Genomic DNA, 19,680 nt, shown 5'->3' on the forward strand with positions numbered 1-19,680 from the left:
GAGAAACCTTCTATAATCTCTTCTGACTAGATAGAAAGGATTTCTAACTGTGCTCCTGGGAGCTAGGTTTCTGAGAGCCACCAGGAGAAGATAAGACATCAGTATGGGTGATGCTCTCTGCCTTGTGTTTCCATACAACCAACTCTTTTTGTTTTGTGATGGTCCTAGGGCTTGAACCTAAGGTCTGGGCTCTGTCTCAGACCTTTAGTGCTCAAAGCAAGTCATAGTTCCACTTCTGGCTTTTGATGGTTAATTGGAGATAAGAGTCTCATGGAGTTTATTTCCTGGGCTGGCATTGAACCACAATCCTTCGAGCTAAGCCTCTTGAGGAGCTAGGATTACAGGTGTGAACCAACAGCACTGGCCATTACCAACTCTTGATCTCTGTCTTATACACTGGACTTGCACAAAAGCTTTTATTAGAAGAAAAGATTATGTGGCTTACAAAGTAAAAACTCTGACATACTTCAGTCCAATGCCCAATCTCCTGAGCTTGGCACAGAGAATCTCTGCAAGTTAGCTGGGTCTTGTCGGCAAGTCCTGCCTCAATATGCTCTTTTCCTTTCAAAGTAGCCCTAGCCCCTGCCACAGTGGAACAGGAATTATCTGTAAACAAGACTACATTTATCTGGCCCATCTGCCAAGAGTGCCTTTTCCCAGTTAGTTTATTCCCTGTACACCACATTCTCTCTTGCCTCCTTCATGGTCAAGGCCATCTTCCTCAAGGTCTTCCTTCACTCTCTAGGCAGAATTGATTGGTCCCTGCTCCTCATCAATGCAGCATTTCACTGCTGACCTCTATTACAGTATGGATACATGAGGATGGAATAGCTTGCCCATCTGTCTCTTTAGCAAGACTCGAAGCTCCTAGAAGGCTGAGATGATAGCTCAGATCCACAAGATAAAAAGTTATTCCCACCCAAGGCCTACACAGAGCCAGAACTCATATGTGAGTATGATGAGTTGTGTTTTTGAGTTTTCCTCAAGGCAGTGAAAAGACAGCTTTGCAAACATCTGAAAGGCTATTCTCATCAATTCCTCTGTGGAAAGGCTGCCTGAGAAGAGAGGGATGGGACTCAGAAATTGTCTCAAGACATGCCCTGGATCCTAAGTATGGAGATGTGTCCTAGGCATGTGATGATTAGGGCTGGCACACCTAGAAGGGCAAAGTCTTGGAGAGAGGGCTCAGATTTTAGTCTCCTAGATTCAAGATCCAGGTTCTACCAGCACAGAAGGGCTTAGGTCATGGATATGGGTAGGCATTGCCTTTTCTTCAGGGCCAGAGGTGTTCCGTGTTGGGAGGGGACCTCCTGGCTTGTGAGCTCCACATCATTTCGAGGATAACCCTGAACAGTGTTTGGGACATAAATAACAAGAGGCTGCCCCTGAAAGCAACTAGCTGAAACGCATCAAAAAGTGGAGTCACTAACTGGAGGTTTAGAGAGTCCAGCAGGAGATTCCTTGTGTCTGCAGGCAGCAGTCTGGACTGCCTGGTTCTCACAGTCAGACAATGCCCACCCTATGATAGATACATCACAGTGCTCATCAAAGTTTCCTTCTGAACCTATAGCTTGGCTCTCCTGACCCACAGACCCACCTTTAGAAGCTACCCGGCCTCCACCTACCTGGGCAGTGTCCATCTCATTCAACATCACCACAGAGGAGCAGTTGTAATCGAAGACCAGCCTCCAGAAGTCTGTCATGGTGTTGGGTAGAGGGTGCTGGGTGACCACAAAGGCAGCAGGCTGCTTGTGGCTCTGAACAGAAGAATGACAGAGAGCTTTTGTAAAAGACATTATTTATCAGTGTTATTCCAATGATGATGATGATGAGATCTGGATGGCTGCCAGAGGCCCCAAACCTGCCAAATGGATGACACAAAGCACCTGCCTGATCTGTTATCTCCCGGTGGGTGTCCTGGCGGCAAAGGGGACCTTCTTCTTAATGAACATATCCTCCTCCAAACTAAGACATTTCATTAGCAAAGTGTCACTTGGATGGGGATTATCCAAATACATTATTTATGTCTTGGGGCTCAGCAAATAATCATCATTACACGGTGAAATGAAAGATTCTGGACGCAGATCTGTGGCTCTGCCAGCCAACACACCTCCTGGGATTTAAGTGATCTGCTGGGTCCCTAAGCCTGAGATGCTGGGAACGGGGTAAGGGGTTGGCCACTGAAGGGGCTTACATTGCACAATTTACTCCTGGTCCTGTGCTGGGTGAAGGACAAAACTATCCTGACAGAGGGTGGTATTGTGTCATACAACCAATAGGGCACTGAAAAGTATCCAGGTATTAGAGTTAGGAGACGGGTTATGAACCCACTTTTGTGATTTGTTAGTTATGGGTCATTTATCCCTCTATTCATTTACCCATTATCCACCATTTTATTCATCCTTTTGGTAGACATCATTGGTAGAGACCTTTTCTTGTGAGCCATAAGAATTTCTTTTTCTTTTTTCTTTGTCAGTTGTGGGGCTTGAACTCATGGCCTGGTCATTGTCCCTGAGCTCTTTTGCTCAAAGCTAGCATGCTACCACTTTGAGCTACAGCTCCTCCTCTGATTTTTTGATGGTTAATTGGAGATAAGAGTCTCACAGACTTTCTTGCCCAGGCTGTCTTGGAACCATGATCCTCAGATCTCTGCTTCCTGAGTAGCTAGGATTACAGGCATGAGGCACCAGTGCCTGGCTGACATAAGGGTTTCTCAACACTGATAAGTTAGTTACATGGCTCCGAAGCTTTGATTCTTTAGCTGGAAAACAGAACTCAAATCCAAAGAGATGCTGTCATACAATTGAGTGAGATTTGCACATGAAAACTCCAGTCAGCAAGAATCTGACTGAATCTACTGTAGGACACTGCACTGCAGGCGCCTAGACACAGTGCAGCTCCAGTGAATAAATGAATTATTTAACTCCATGCTATAGGAAGGGGCAGGGTGGCCCAGAAATAAAAAAAAAATAATTAGACTGTAAGAGTCTAGGAGCTTTCACTGGGCTTTATTTATCACGATGCCCTGTGAGGAGGCATTTGGAAAGATTGGATAGTGTCTCTACTTTCTCAGTGGTGTGAGAAAGCTGAGAATTAGCCACATTCTCTTGGGAGATGGTCCCCATGGGAGTGACAGGCCTTTTCAGTGGAGTTATAAATCTGAATGAAATGGGAGGAAAAAGAGGCAGAGACCTTAGCAAGTGCCAAACAAGGCCTTGCAAATATGGATGTATGCATGCAACAGTGAGAACTATGTTCCAAGATCTATCTTCCTTCTCCTGGCCAATAGATGATCAGAGGAAGGATCTGGGAAGCAAACTATTTAAATGCCCAGAAACCAAATGCTCCACCCATACATAACATAGCTTTTGATGTATTTCCAGACCTAGAGAAAAGAATCTAGATTTCAGAGACAGCAGACATGGGCTCTCAGATCCTTGAGTCTATCCTTGCTGACTCTAGTTGACCTTCAATTGACCTACTGAACCTCAATGTCTTTGCTAAAAAAAAATGGAGAGAAGAAATCTCAAATGCATAATGAGACAGTACAAATCCAGGGCTCGACACGGGCCCAACACTCAAGGTATGTTAGTTTGCTTTGCTTTTCCCCTTGTCTCGGTGATAAATGCTCTATTAGGCCAGCACACCTGACAAAGCCTTATCTGAAAATATGTTCAAGATCCCTGCTCCTGCCGGGTTTCAGGGATCAGCCAGCAATCCATTTCATGGATAACATCATCCTTTACCAGGGGATACATTAAAAATTAACCCAGAGGACTTCATATTTTTCTGCTAGAGGCAAAGCTGCTATGGTTACCAGATAATGCACAGACTGAGCTGGAATACTGATAAGGATTTTTGTTGTTGTTGTTTTTTAAAAAAAATATAAGAAAGGCAAAGGCCCCAGTGATGGCTCACAGGAAAAATGCCCTGTGGACAAAGAGAATACAATCAGAATCAGAGCGTGGAAAAAAGTATTTGACTCCAGGCACCATCTAACCTACTAAGTAGAGGCCAGAGCTGGCTTGATCCTTGCTTAAATGAAGAAGGCACGGATGTGACAGTGGGGAACAATGGTATGAGGAACTTGGATGTGTGGGTGCCCCCCTAGATCTCTTCTCTCATCACACACACACACACACACACACACACACACACACACACACACACACGCACACGCTCGCACGCGCATGTGCATGCGTGCGCAACACATTGACCTTGGAAGGCTTTTAGCTGATTTTAGAGGTCTTTGCTACACTTCCAGCTATTAGATACCACCCAGATGAGACTCCTTTCTTCTAGATTCATAGTTTCTATGGAGACTCCTAGCTCCTGTTGACTGAGCCCAGGGCAGATCTCTTAAGAGCTAAGAAAGATATTGGCCTTCTGTTACCTCCTTGTATTCAATGCTTAGAACTCTCAGAAAGGAAGTTTTGGAGGATCAAAGGTTAGAGAAGTAGCTGGTCTTGATCAGAAAAGACAGCACTGCCTGTTCCTGTCTGTTCTAGGTAATAGGAGAAGACCATGTGGACTAACCAGAAGCACCCTCAGGATGGGGAGTGGTAGAGGGTCACACTTAGGAGGTATTATGTCTGTATCTTACTGGATCAAGCAAACTGTGGGGAGTCTCAGACATGGAATTAAAGAATAAGGAGCCACTCGTGGCTCTGCCGCTAGTTTCTTAGGTGACCTTGAGAGCATCTCTTTCTACATCTGACCTCGGTTTCCTCTGTGGAAAAGTGCTTGGATGAACAAGATGGTCCCTGATTCCTGCTGCAAACATCTACACATCCTGGAGGTGGGATGAGGAGAATTAGAAGTCCCAGGGAGAAGCACAGAAGTAGAAGCACGGGGCTGGCTATGAGGTGGGACAGACTATCCCAAACCACAGCAGGGTGAAGTCCCCTCTGGGAACGATGTTGAAAAATCATGGGTGATATGCATCATAGGGTAATCAGGAATGTGGCCTGCTCCCTTCCTTGGTCCTTTTGCTGCCTTCCATTACTTGCTGAATAGCTATTTTACCAAGCACCTACAATACACCTCCCCCCGCCACTGCCCCCTCTGCCTTTCACAGGAGTTATCTAGGAAGCTGAGTGGGAAGAGCCAGCAGACAGCAGTTAGGTCTGCACCATGGTGTGTTCCTCAGGCTCAGGCCAAGGCCGGGAATGAGAAATGCTGCCAGATCTGAAAATCCAACTGAGAGCCAGCTCCATGGGAGATGGGAGGAGGGTGGGGCAGATCTGTAGCTTTGTGCTGCCATTGAAGTCATTTAAGCGTTTGATTTATTCTCTCCAGGCTCTTTGAGCCAAAGTGCCAAGAGCATAGCTTCTGTCTGGGTTTAAATCAGAAACCTCAGGGAAGCAACAGTCCCAGAGGACAGCCGTCAGAAGCAAGCTGGCCTGGGAAGCCAGGTTCCAGCTTCTCCCTGTGATGGCAGCCGGGGCTCTCGGGCGGGGCTCAGCTTACGTCCATCAGTGCTGCGTTGATGTAGTTGCTGGACTCTCCGTCCACTGAGATGAGGAAAGGCAAGCAGCGGTCCAGAGGCAGGACATCCATGTTCCGGTTCTTATCATGGTTCCGGGGCAGGAGTCCAATGCTGCAATCCTCAGGTCGGACACGAGGGGTGACGATGTTGAGTGTCTATGGGGAACAAAGGTGGGTAAGAGAGACACGGCTTGGATGCTTGCTCCTAAACAGGGGTAAGGATAAATTCCAGTGAACTCAATGCTCTGTACCTTCCAAGCTTGGCCCTGGCTGTCTCTTTGCCAGGACCCGTGTTTCTCCTCGGGTGGTAATGTGCTATCATATCCTGCTCACTGTTAGAGGGCATTTGGGGCTGACAGTCATCGCCAGCGACATCTTCAAGATGCCAAGGCTGAAGGGGCAGCATACCCATGCACGGGATCAGACAAGCTGACAACACCTGCCAACCTTTTGAACAACGTTGTTTCCAGCCAGTACTGCAATAAAAGATGGGCCAGCCAGAGGGCCTTGTGGTAGGGGTGGGAAGTAGGGACTCTTTAATGAGGGCTACAGAAGGATTGGAAGATGGGGGGGCATGCTTCTCTTGATAGATGAGAAACCCTCAAAGGCTAAATCTAGGAGGTCTGAAAAGCTACAAGGAGTTAAGTGTTGCCATCTGAGACCAGAGCTACCCCTTCCAATAGATTAGATTCTATGCACAATGACCAGGGATTTGAGTTACTCATCTTTGTGTCCTTTGGCATGCTGTCTTGCCTCCAAATTAGCTGAGCCTACTTGTTTAAAGGAATGCTATAAGTAATTGCCTCGTTGATGAAGTTTCCCATGATGCCATGGGGCCCCACCTTTGCCCGTTGTCTGGGATCAAGTTCTGGTACTTTCTTGCTTCCTTCTACCTGGCTGTGAGCTCTTACCAAGTAACAGCCCTGGTCCTGACTTATGCTTAGATGTCTCAGACCCAAGTTGACACAATTTTTTGACCACATGGACTCTAAGATGTGCATCCTTTGTGTCTGGGGTGAGCCCTAGGATGTGATGTCTCCAGGGATAATGTGTATACAAACAAGAAGAGCCTGTTATATTGCAGGTTCACATTCAAGTAGGGTCCAAGCTTCTGCATTTTCTAAGATGTTCTAATGTGATGCCGATTCCCTTAGAGGAGTTCTTACTCCTCTAGGAGTGGAGAAAATATGGAGAGAGAATCTGAGTTTCCCTTTAAGGACTAAGAAGAATGGAGTTTATACTTGTGTGTATAAACTGGTTTGCATCCACAAACTGGACAAGAACTGAGGCTTTGGCACAAAAAAATGTAATCATAGATAAAACAGGTGTCAGTGGTCACTGAGTGATGGGTTGAGCGTTGCCAATGGCTGTGCATTTGATGCTGTAGAATGCATTCAGTAGCTGCCTGGTGCTGGAGATCGAAAGGGTATGCATTTCTCAGTTCTCACAATGTGTGCACAGAACCAATTAAGTTGGCTGGGTGACTACCATTATAGGGTAAATGTTGTGTATTCTATTCCTTCCTCATCCTAAAATGATGTGTTGCCATCCTAACTACAGTGTGTAATGGAGACTGTGGAAGGTAATATGGTCATGAGGGTGGATTCCTCATAAATGGCCTTGGTGTCCTTATAAGAAGAATCATGAAAGCTAGGTATTGGCGGCTCACACCTTAAATTCTAGCTCCTCAGGAGGCTGAGATCTGAGGATCACAGGTCAAAGCCAGCCTAGGTAGAAAAATCTGAGACTCAGCTCCAATAAATTACCAAAAAAAAAAAATCCAGAAACGGGGCTGTGGCTCAAGTGATAGAATGCTATCTTGAGTGAAAGGAACTCAGGAACAGCACTCAGACCCTGAGTTCAAGCCCAGGAGGAAAAAAAAAAAAGAAGAAGAGGCGTGAAAGCCTGCTTCCTCTCTGCATTCTGTCATGTGAAGCTATGAGAAGAAGGCAGCCATCCACAGAACAGGGAGGGGTCTGAGTCCTCTCCAGATACCAGATTTGCCAGTAGCTTCCCAAAGTGTGTGGTGTGTGTGTGTGTGTGTGTGTGTGTGTGTGTGTGTGTGTGTGTGTGTGTGTGTGTGTGTGTGTGTGTGTGTGTGTGTGTGTGTGTGTGTGTGTGTGTGTGTGTGTGTGTGTGTGTATGTGCTTGCATGCACGCACACGCACGCATACATATATTTTGTTTGTATTGCTTTGCTTCACTGAGATTGGGACCTTTCATGTAGCTCAAGCTGGCCTTGAACTTAGGATGCTCCTTCCTCCTTACCCCTTCCCAACAGTGCTGGGCTTATAGGCATGTAAACCTCCAGAAATGAGATCGATGTGTTATGTCTCCATAACAATTCAACACCTATGATTTAAGCCATCCAGTCTATGGAAGTTCGTTACCACCAGCTGAACTGACACCAGCCCTGAATACGTGCCCATACCTGAAACTCATCTTTGATCTGACTGGAGTTTGTCTGAGGGTCCAGCCTGCTGATGTTATAGTAGAGAGAGCGGAACTCACACACAGGGATGGCGGTGTTGCCGCACAGGCATGCTTCCAGGATGGCATCGTGCACAAACACATACTGCTCCTGCAACATTAACGGGAGGAGAGGGAGGCACCAGGTAAGAATGACAGTCACCCGGGAGTTCGTTCGCCATTTTGAGTCTTGTGGCTTATGAAGAATGGGCATGATTTGTGTTGCTGAATCCTGACTTTTTAATCCTGTACCCCAAAGAGCTAAGTCTCCATGGTTCATAGTTATTGCCAGAGATAGGGTGTGTTATTCTTTATATAAGCTAGAACCATAGAGCCCCATCCGATAAAAAACAAAGAGAAAGTTCTCCACATGTCCCAGAGATTGTTCTTGGTGTCCTACCTATATCCCTTCTGCTTTTCCCTTCATCTACTAAGAGTTCTTGCCACAAATAGTCTGTGATTCTCTGATGAGGTCTTTCTTCCTGGTAGCCAAAATGTCTGAGCAGCTATGACCACATATTAAAGGAGGCCTCAAGCAATGACACATGGAAAGTTGAGAGTGAAAAAAAAAATCTAAGTTTCCCCTTCCTTTGTCAGTGGGACAGCTTAGAGACACAGGTCTTATACTAGCTCAGAGTCCTCCAAACAGCCTGGTTGTAAAGTATACTCTGCTTCCTTCCCTTTCCTGTCTAGCTTGCTACTCACTGTCCGATGTATCTTGAAAATGCCTTTCAAACAGAATCAGCTTGTCTTCAAGGATCTGTCTCAAAGATCTGTCCCCCAAAACACGTGTCATACCCTTTCCCACTCCTATACTTTATATCTACTATCCTCCTGAGACTCCAAGCCCCATTTATAAAATATATTCGATATATCGCTCCTTCTAGAATCACTTTTCTAAGACTTTTCTATTAAGCAGAAGCTGTGACTTAGAGACTCTTGATAAAATGTTTGTTGAACTTTTTCCTGCCAAAAACTTCTCTAGTTCAAGATCTTATTGGGATGTATCATGATGCATTTGTGTTTGAAGATTCTTCCCATCAGACAGTAAGGACCACGTGTCTAACTATAGCCAGTGAGCTTGCCTTTTGCAGTGCACCTTGGCAACAGATAAAGAAGAACTGATCCTCTTGTGACAGTGCTGGAATCCTGAAATCTCATTATCAGTGGGAGTTCCAGTACCATAGATCCTTAGGGCTGGCTGGGTTACTCCTCACACTTCTCACATACCCAGGCCCTTTTCTATAGGATGATGCACTCATGGGTTTCTCTCTTCTACTATGCTTCTCCTTGGCCAGGGATCAAAGCAGCTGGCCAGCTCCATTCCCAGAACTCACCTCTGTCTGTACCAGGTTGACCCTCTGTGCTCGGAGCTCACGTACACAGTTGAAGATGTCCACCACCCCTTCGTTCTCAGCCATGTCGAGCATGGTGTCGATGGCAATGAAGCAGCCTGTCCGCCCAGCTCCAGCACTGGAAAGAGGGGTCCTCTGTGTTAGAGATTTTGGGGTAGGACCAGCTGTGGACCGGCCTCTAATCTTCCTCTTTCCCTTCCCTTCCCCACCCTCCTCTTTCTTTTCAACAAATGTATTGATAGATGAAAAGAAGGAAGAAGAGGAAGAGAGAGAGAGGAAGATCACAGAGGAGAGGCCTCTGAGCTGCCTGAAGGCAGGAAGTAACTCTGGAATACGTGGTCTAGGGCCCTGTAGTTGATCCTATTTGTTTCTCCAGGACCATGAACCAGGGTATCATTAAACTGGAGCAGCTGGCAACCTGGAGATTCCTACCAGGGATCAAGTTTCCCAATACTTATTCAGTGTCAGATCACTGATGGTTTGTTCAGTCGAGAGAATCAGAGCAAAATCATAAAACAGAGCCCGAGGAACCAGGCTAGCCCGTCCCAGATCAGCGCTGGGTTCTACAATGGATCTGAACCACAGACATGTAGCACATTTGCCTTAGTGGCACACAGTTTTGGAAAGAAAGGCCAGACAGACTGTCAAGGAGGCCCAGCTGGATGATGATTCACATCTAGCTTCTCCTGTGGAGACAAACGTCATTGTCTAACATGGAAATCAAAGGAAACACAAAGAGGAAGAGAGATGGGATAAGAAGGAAAAGCAATATTGTCTGATAAATCTACTGAGCACAGGACAATGGGGCTAATCACCCTCAGGGAAATGGAGTTTGTGTGTGGGTGGTGGGGGTGGTGGTTATCTTCACTTTCTTCTGAAAAGTAAACTCAGAGGAAGCAGTCTGCAAGCCAGATGACATTTCATGGTGTGAACAGAGGAAAATGGGACTCATTCTTGCTCCAAATCACCCCACCCCCACCCCCAGCCATACTCTAGACCTCTCCCCCAGGGGCCTTAACACGGTAGACCTTGATGCTTCAGAGGCAGCTCAGAAAACCACTGTTTCATCTCTTCTCCAAAGGCTGATTCTCAACTTGCTTTGGGGGAGACGCCAGCCTGATGTGGTCTTTGAATCTTGCTGGGTGTCTGTGAGCCTCCGTTTTCTCGCACACAGTAACGGGCCTCCTAGCAGAATCCTCGTAAGGACTGAATTAGGTTTATTTCAGAATGAGATCGTAATTAAACATCATCTATGGGAGAGACCCCTGGGATTCAATCTTGGTTCTATTGCTTACTGGCTGTTTGACCTTTGGTAAACGACTTAATCTCTCTGGGTTTCAGGATTCTCATTCATAAAATGATGCTGATAGTATACCTGGGAGCATTAACAGTATATGTATATATTGTATGAAATTACATTTAAAAAGCATTACGCATGTAAATTACTTAGCTTTGTGCCTGGCTGCACAGTCATTTCAGGATAAATAGTTGCTACTTATATTCCACAAATATTTATCAAGCCATCTATGATGCACGAGATGCTGGAATTAGGAGTTGGGGATGTGAGGAAAAAAAGAAGACTTTGGTTCCTGCCTTAAAGGATTGCTAAAAGGTATGGAGTATTAAGAATGGTATTTAAGTGCTTACCATATGTCAGGGATTCTGTCAGGCACTTAGTAGACATTAGCTAACCCATAATAGCCCCAGGAGTACCAGGTACCACTCTGCTCATGCATTTCAGTGCCTTGTGATAGAGATGGAGGCACAGGGCATCCTGCAGAGAGCTGTCATGGTGGAGGACCTGATACATATTTACCTTTGCTCCACTTTCTCCCTCACTCCTTACCCTGGCTGCTGGTTACAATACAAGGCCCAACACAAATGTTCTATCGCTCTTGGTGTGCTCTGAGTTACAAAACAGAGGACGCACAAAAATGTTCCCACAGGCCAGCAGGGTGGGGCTTCCTCTGTGGAGTGGGTTGTGAGAGGATGGAGTGGGTGGGAGGAGCTTGCTCTGAGGCTTCCTGGTCCCTTGGCTGAGGTGGACATTGCCAGGGCAGGGATGAGATGAACATGCAGGTTCTGACAGGATCCAAGGTCACACACAGGCACTGGGTCAGAGAGGCACCGGGCTCGCTGGCCTCTGGGTCTAGACATCTGCGCCCTTCCACTTCTCTGTGCTGTCGACATGCTACGATTCATTTCCATTTAGGAGATTTCCAAGACACAGCGTTGCACGCTCAATGTGACTTTCTATGTCAAGGCTGAAACTAGTCCTTCTCCACAGTAAGGGCAAACCTGATGCCACCCACTTTGTCTCTGCTAAGAACCCTGCAGGCCAGGGTTTTAAAGATAACAGAAACAGGCAGATGTGTGCCTGCACCACGGCATTCTACCGCCACACCACCAAGTCATTGCTGAGTGTCTAGAGGATCATATTCAACATCGCAGCTCTGCCAGTTTCCATCCGTGTCTACTATCTCAGTAGCTCAGTTTCCTGGTCTGTAAAATGGGTATAAGACCACCCACCTCTCAAGGTTGGATAAGAAGTCAAATGACAGGGACAGGTGCACATGAGGCTACCAGTGCCCTGCCTATATCCCCAGCAACTTTACTATTTCAGGACAATCACAAGAAGAGCAACAATCACTACTGCTATTGCTGTTGGAGTTTGAGTCCTGAGTCCCATGGGAAGGGGCTTAGGCTCTGGGGTAGAGCAGAGGCCACTGGGTAAGTGAGGGTCTCCCTATCTGGAACAGAAGAGCAAAGAGGACATTCGCCAGGGGTGTTATGACCCACCTGCAGTGGACCACGATAGGCCCAGCTTCGGGGGGGTTGAGGAACTTGACCTGGCGGACGAAGCCTAGCAAGCCGGTGGCATAGCAGGGGACACCGTGGTCAGGCCAGCTGGTGAAGTGGAAGAGGCGGAGTTCCCGGATTTCATGGTAGCCTTTCTGAGGAAAAAACAGAAGCCCCTGTCCCTCCAGCTCTGCTCTCAATGTGGGGAGCTGAAGCTGCTGTGTGGAGGACCCCCCCCCTGCCTTCAGGGTCCGTCTCTGTTACTTCACTGACAGACTCTGAAAGACGTGCAACTAGCTAAAGTGAAACTGGTTGCTTCATTGAAGGCCTTCTCAGAGCCTTTAGTGTGTTAATATACATTCTGAGTCCAGTGTTTTTCCCAGGAGACCTCTCTGACAAGGGTTTTGCAGGAGGTGTATTGAATACAATGTAAAAGAAGAAAGGATGGCAGTGGAGAGACTCAGTTTCAAGTGTTTCCAGTGGAATACAAGGCCTGTGTGTGTGTGTGTGTGTGTCTCAGTGGTAGGCTTGAACTCTTGGCCTGGGCACTCTCCCTCAGTTCTTCAGCTCAAGGCTAGCACTCTACCACTTGAGCCACAGCACCACTCCTGATTTTCTGGTGGCTTATTGGAGATAAGAATCGCACAGAATTTTCTGCCCCAACTGGCTTTGAACCATGATCCTCAGATCTCAGCCTTCTGAGTAGCTAGGATTACAGGCGTGAGCCACCAGCACCCAGCACAAGGCTTTTGTTTTGTTTTGCTTTTTGACATCTGGTGTCCCAGTCTTATAGTCTTGTCAGTGATGGTCTACGTGGCTTTTAAGGCTTAACAAGTTTAGCAGACTATGCCACTAATTAGGTTCTTGTTTAGAATTATAGGATGGAAAACTAATGGAGAGCTTTTTTTGACAGAAGGAGCCCGTGGGGCCCAGATGGGCTCCTCTGTCCGGTGCTCTTACCAGTACCCTCATGCCTAATCTTGCTTTCCTGACCATTCCTTGGCCAGGATAAATGTCAGTCTTTGCTCATGCCATTTACCCTGTCGATCCTTCCTACATAGTGCTCTCCTACATATATTTCAAGAGCATCCATGAGGAAGGACTTAGTTGATTGTTCAACTCATGTTAAACAATATTTCCTAAGGGTCATCTGTGCCTAGACTTGTGCTTGGTCCTAGGAAGGGAGACATAAAAGCCATAATTTCTGTTCTTGGAGTCGTTCATGCTTTTGCTGGCGGGATGGGTGGTAGGTGGAAGAGAGTCCCAGAGGGATAATTTAACTAAAGACTTAGTTCAGGGCTGGCTTTGAGCCATGATCCTTAGCTCTCAGTATGTCATATGTAGTATGACACTCATGTAAGGCAGCAAGCCAGATGTCCACTCGGTCACACCATCCCAAGGCTCAACAATACAATACAGCAAGTCCTGTATGGCTAAGAAATGGTGTTGAGTGGGTTAGGATTCCTTAACCTGAGTTTTCAAATGATGATATTTCCTATTTACAATAGGTTTATTGGGATTACGCTGTTGTGAGTCAAGAAATGGCTGTATATAAGAGTAATGATAGAATTTCAGACTATATAATGGACCGTATGGATAATAATTATTATCTGGATCTCATCGTGCTCCTTTGACGAGAGCTCCTTCAAAAACTAGACTAGCATCTCATGACTTTGAAACTACCTTGTTGGGCTTGATAAATTCCTCACAGGGGCCCTGCTGTGTGTGGTAGGTAATTTGCTAGCACTTCTGGCCTCCATCCACTAGATGTCAGTAACAACCTGCCCTTCTCAAGTCCTGATGCCCACCGGGGCCTCCCTCTCCCCACCTCTCCCCTACAAAGCCAAAACACATTGAGAAAGACCTCTGGAGGACCTAAACTCACTTCTGGAAACTTCAGTGACCAGGGAGGCCTTTCTCCTCTCCACACTCCTCTCCTCCACACACAGGAACAATATTTCTTCCATCCTTTCCTTGGCTGTCACCTTCCCATCCTTCATTCTCCACTCCAAGCCTTCCTCCTCCAGGGAGGTTCCTCTCTGACTTCTTCATTCTCCTGTGGCTTTCTCTCTCTCCCCCTTTCTGCCTTGTAGCTTTCATCACAGCATGTCTTCATTCCATGGACATGTCTGTTACAGTCTGTCTGTCCCTTCCACTAGTTGTGGGCTTTGCTGATCTGATTGTGGACTAGTACAAATTGTGGGGTCAGGCAGGGATCAGGTCCTTGGTCTCCACTTGTCTGAGTGAACAGACACGCCAGCTGGCTCTGTGGACAGGCTGCCTACAGCCAAGAGTAGCTTACCTTCTGGACAGTGAAGGTGCGGATGACGTATTCTGCCAGAGGCTCTGTTTCGATCAGGGTGACTTTAATGTCTCCATAGACCTCTGTGTCATCTGGCCAGTATCGTACACACTTCACCTGTGGCCAAGGGAAAGACAGGGAAAGAACAGCGATGAGGGTGTGTGAGCAGGTGGCAGAGCCATCAACTCTGGCTTTCCCATTTAAATAGCCCAGGGGGAGACTTTGGTGGTATTCCTGTCCACGGGGTGCTCAGCTGGTCGTGGCTCATCGAAGTGCACAGGGCCAAGTTCACTCCCAGAGGAACTAGGGCCATGAGAGATAATAGTGGTACCTTCTTTTTTCCAAGCTCCTTGTGATTTCCCAATGGATCATGACACTAGGATCAGACGGAACTAGGTAAGACAAGTGGGCATGGGTAGCCTCCCTCTGCCAAAGGAAACTATCACACCTAGGGTGTGGTGACAAGTTCAAGGTCAACTTTGTACTTTTGGCTGCCATGGGGGAGGAACAGCTGAGTTTTATCAGCAGAACAAAGATGAGAATAAAGGTTGGGGAAACAGCAAGGAGGTGGAAGCACACATGGTCAGGAGAGGGTCTTTATTCACAGGTGGTACTTGGGGGATGGGGAGGAGGAAGGCTCTTCACTGGGGAAAGGATGGAACATTCTAGGCTCAAAGGGAAGAGTCACAATTGTTCTCAGCCTTGACACAGTGGGCACCGGAACTACAGACAAGCTATCCCACACTCAACTCTGAGTCACACTTCACTGAGGAAAAAGAGAGTTCGGTTTTCCCCTTAAAAGAACAAAAGCATTATTACCATTCCGGGGGACGCCGCACGGCTTAGCGTGGCATTTCCCACAGTGTGTTCCGCTGGGTGCTAATAGGTATTAGGTGAAAACAAAACAAAACAAAAACAAAAACGAAACAAAAAACAAAAAACAAACAAACAAACACAAAAGGTTTTGTGGTCAAATGAGTTTGGGAAATGCCGATTCAACAAAGTTAAACAGGCTGCTTTGCTATAGGACTACTCAGATCCTCGAATCTGTTGATGCTATGTCTTAGGACTCTCCAAAAGGGACTGAGGACCCAGCATTTCCCAAACCTATTTAACCATGGAACCCTCTTCTCACTGAGCATCCTGCAGACTAGCATCCAATGGAACCCACTTAGGGAAACACTGATACAAGGGCCATAGGGTATAGAGGTAAATTCAATCATTTCTTTGTTGTCCTAGTCAGTAGCTGAATAACTTCCAGAAACTGCTGAAACTTCTCTGACCCTCTGCCTATTAATGACAGACAACACTTAACGTGATCTAATGCCACTCATTCAGTGTTACTCGGTTAATCTTGATTTGTTGCCACAACTGCAGATATTCTTAACATCCCCATTTTACAGATGAGGATCTGAGCATCGGGAAGCTAAGAAAGTCATACAGAGGAAACCTTCGTAAGGGATAGGGCTAGCATGCAACCTCAGGCTGAATAAGAGCTAGGAATGCTGTCTTGTACATCACTGTAAGACAAATTCGATGCATACAAGTGTTTGGCCTAGCATCTGCCCACAAGCAGGAGTGCTACTGGGAGACCTGTCTTCTCCTTAAGTCCAACATAGACTCAAGATCTACCCATTGAGGAGATCTATTTCCAATGAGGGATGTGTTGGAATCAGCCTGGATTTGCCTCTGAATGCTCAAACCCTGGGTTGGCCTTCCTGTCCACAGTAGCTGTAACCTGGGCCTAAATCCATGGGCAAGAATTTGAACAGACTGAATGTCAGGTTCTGAATGTTGGGTTCTTTCAGGGCAATGATTCACCCCTGGGGGTGGTGGGGAAGGTCTGTATCCTCATCTGTAAAACTGAGGAGTGAGCCAGATAGGGGTGAACTCAAGAATAAAACCTCACCAGGCCTTCATTTCCTATTTAGTCATGAGCTGTCCACACCTTTTAAATAAATTATGAAAGCCTAGCTTCCCCTTCCCATGACCGTGGCTAAGGTTCTTTGTTTTTATTTTTTTATGGATTATTCCATTCTTGCCAGGATAAACACTTACCTGCCCACTCTTAGTGAGTTCATTCTCATAGACAAGAGACCCTTTGAGTTCTGATTGAAGCTATGTAGCTCAACCCGCCCACCAGTTACAGCTAACCAAGTAGGCAGAAGCAAACTGGGAGTCATCATCTTACCTCTAACTCTAGTTAAGGACCGCCTACAGCAGAGGCTAAACAGAAGCAGAGAAGGGGGACCAAGGCCTGAGTGCTGAAGAACAGCAAGGTTTTGAGGTCAGAGAAGGAGGAGCGAGTAGCAAAGAATCAGAGGTTGCTGAGAGACAGAGAAAAATGAGAAGAAAGGAGTGGTGAGTGGGTCTGTCCACATGAAGGATGTGAATGGCCATGGCAATATTGCTCCTGGTGAAAGGAAAGGAGGAGCTCCACCAAAGTGGGTAGAAGAGAACAGAGCAAAGAAACAGCTTTGATGGGAGGCGTCTTTAAAGTTGGGGCAATAAAGAAACAGGACAGCCATTGTTGCTTGCCCATCTTGACTTTGGTTTTTCTTTTTGTTTTATTTTAAGGTGGAAGGTATTAAGCATATCTGTATGCTGAGAGGGGAGGGGATAATCTCAGCCATGAGGAAGAAACTTAGTTTCTAAGGAGAAAAATCCCTGAGCAAGAATCAAAGGTTCAAAGCAGTAGGCTCACGTGTGAAAGGGTGAAGGCTGAGCTTTGCTGGATTGGGCTCAGCCCTAAGAAATGGCTGACCGTTAGCCATTGAGGGTCTGCTGAATGCACAGAAACAGTCATTTCTTATGGCCGAACTTGACAACAGATGGGAAGAACGAGAAGATGGTTATAGATGCAATCAGGATGCAGCTTTTGTGATGAGATGATGAGGGAGATCGTGGCTGATGCTTTAATTTCCTCCAAAGAGAGGAGGTGATGTCATCAACAGAGTGACAGGGGGTGCAGAGAAGGGTGGGGATTTGAAAGGGAAGGACTCCTTTGGAATGTGACCTAGGAGGGGCTCTGTCTCTCCCGGAGGCTGCTGGGAGAATCCTGCCTAGAAAATACTTGGGACAACACATGGCACCCAAGTACCCTGGGGCACATCTCCAACACCCTCTGGCCAGGTGACCACAGGAGAGCCTTACCCTGCCCACCTCGACGAGGTTTGTGACCATGACAATGCTGGCCGAGTTCTCCTGCCACACCATTCTCCAAAAGTCTTTCACTGTCTCCTGCATGGGACCTGCCAACAGAGAAGATGGTATGGTTAGTGAAGTAAGGAGCCGCACAGACTGCTCTTTCACAGTATTGGTACTGTTTGGGGCTGTGTCCAAGAGAGTTTTATTTTTAAAAAAATAGGCTGTAGGATTGCAATGAGAGACAGGAAGGAATTAGGGCCGGGAGGGTTCTGTCGGTGAGGGTTAGAGCAGAAGATGCACAATTTTACACTTGCCAAATGCTGGAGGCATTTATCGTCAGTCTGAACAGAAAATATTTTTTTTAAGGGGAAGGGGAAGAAAATATAGTCAAGGAGTAGAAGATAGGATCTGACAGTCCAGAGCAATTTCCTAGGAAATTACTCTTTGAACGTCTTGGGTCTTCATCATTTTTTAAAATTACGAAAGTAATTCATGTATTTGATATAAAAGTTTGAATGCTACTTTTCTGTGTTTATTCGTATATATATGTATTTATTGCAATAAGTATATCTATCATAAGCATTTTTGGTGCCCTTAAAAATTCTCCCCAAGTGTGGAATTTTTTTTTTTATAGCTGCAGAATTTTCTACAATACTGAGGGACCACACTTTGTTGAGCCAAATTTTCCATTATCAAGCATTTAGGATTTTTCACTATGTTTTCTAGCAAAGATAATGCTGTAAAAATGCTTTTTAAAAAAAGATGTAATTGTCCTTCTCCCTCCACCCCTTCCTATTTCTTCCAAGAAGGATTTAAAAGGTGTGATCTTTTTTTTTTTCCCCTGGTCCATTGTTAGGCTTGAACTCAGGGCCTGGGTAATGTCCCTCAGCCTTTCTTGCTCAAGGCTTTCTTGCTCACTCTACCACTTTGAGCCATAGCTCCACTTCTGGTATTCTGGTGGTTACTTGGAGATGAGAGCCTCACGGACTTTCCTGTCCATGCTGGCTTTGAACTGCCACTCTCAGATCTCAGCCTCCTGAGTAGCTAGGATTAGAGATGTGGGCCACCCATGCCTGGCTAGGTGTAATCATTTTTAAACCTCTGCTAACATATTGCCAAATAGGCTTCTAAGGGCAGCTGGCTGTAGCTCTTTGGCAGGCATGTACACGAGACAACAAGGTACCTTTAGCTCCAGCCCTGTTGGGTGACACTTGCTAAAGGCCCATGCTTCTGGCTTCTCCCCTCAGTGACATGTCCTGGTGGACATGTCTGCTCTCCTCCCTAGAGTATACCTTCTATCTTGTCATTTCAAGGGCCTCTAGGGGTTCTCTAGCTCTGCTCTGGTTGGGTTTCTTTGCTAATGGAGCTCAACCCCTCTTCTCCAGAGAAGGGCCCATTTCTTTTATCTACAAATCAGTGCAGGGTTAATGGGCATTGGAGGAGTGGACAATGGAGCTTGCTGTGATTTCCCAGAACCCATCCTCCCTGGCACCCTTCTGGTCCCTCCAAGCCGCCAGATAGAGAACTCTTACCTTGAGTGGCGATGTAGTGCCGGGGTCGATGGTACCCCTAGATAACAGGAGAAAAAAACAACTATAGTGGAAGAGTCTCCATTTGAAACTTGCAAACAGCACCAAGTTAATAAATATGTTCTCCTGGCTTGGTTTCCTCATAGTGAAATGGGAATAGTAGTAGCCATTCCCCAGAGAAGTGGCAAAGATTAAATAAGCTGATGCATATAAAGAACTTAGTAAGTCACTAGATGTTAGCTATTCTTTTTGAGGCACCCGTTTGGGCTTGACTTGGGGCCAGTAACACTAGGAGCAAAAAATTAAGGGTGGGCATCCTTTATGATCATGTGCTCAAAAAGAAAGGAGGAGTTTTCAGTTTTATGGGGGATATGAACTATCACAAAGTCTCTCCTGTACCTTAATTATAAGCAGAACACTTTACAAGGCCCTAAGGGACAGCCAGAGAAGAGAACTGAAGAAAACAATTCTATCATTGACTTCTTGCATTAGTAACAATTAGAAAAAGAAAATGGGAAGGATGCCACATTGCTTCTTTCTGCCAGCACAGTTGGGCTTGCAATTAAAGTTCTGGCTGCAGAAAGGATCCTAT

At 46.3% G+C, this 19,680-nt stretch overlaps 1 protein-coding gene across 12 annotated transcripts in view; it reads right to left on the reverse strand.

Moving 5' to 3' along the window:
- The window catches only part of Ptprt (protein tyrosine phosphatase receptor type T), a 992,204-nt gene that overhangs the window by 24,110 nt on the left and 948,414 nt on the right, over window positions 1-19,680 (reverse strand). For 7 of the 12 annotated variants that reach the window (XM_069989779.1, XM_069989780.1, XM_069989776.1 and 4 more), the window contains 9 exons: window positions 19,092-19,128; window positions 17,566-17,663; window positions 15,232-15,291; window positions 14,413-14,529; window positions 12,111-12,265; window positions 9,294-9,429; window positions 7,919-8,068; window positions 5,470-5,643; window positions 1,626-1,757 (listed from right to left, as the gene is read on the reverse strand). In XM_069989779.1, coding sequence (XP_069845880.1) covers window positions 1,626-1,757; window positions 5,470-5,643; window positions 7,919-8,068; window positions 9,294-9,429; window positions 12,111-12,265; window positions 14,413-14,529; window positions 15,232-15,291; window positions 17,566-17,663; window positions 19,092-19,128 — 1,059 coding nt within the window. The remainder of the gene's footprint in view (window positions 1-1,625; window positions 1,758-5,469; window positions 5,644-7,918; window positions 8,069-9,293; window positions 9,430-12,110; window positions 12,266-14,412; window positions 14,530-15,231; window positions 15,292-17,565; window positions 17,664-19,091; window positions 19,129-19,680) is intronic. The other 5 variants (XM_069989783.1, XM_069989782.1, XM_069989781.1 and 2 more) reach the window with 1 other exon arrangement.

Source organism: Dipodomys merriami, unplaced genomic scaffold (genome assembly GCF_024711535.1).
Source record: "Dipodomys merriami isolate MVZ:Mamm:240054 unplaced genomic scaffold, mDipMer1.0.p SCAF_39, whole genome shotgun sequence".
NCBI lineage: Eukaryota > Metazoa > Chordata > Mammalia > Rodentia > Heteromyidae > Dipodomys > Dipodomys merriami.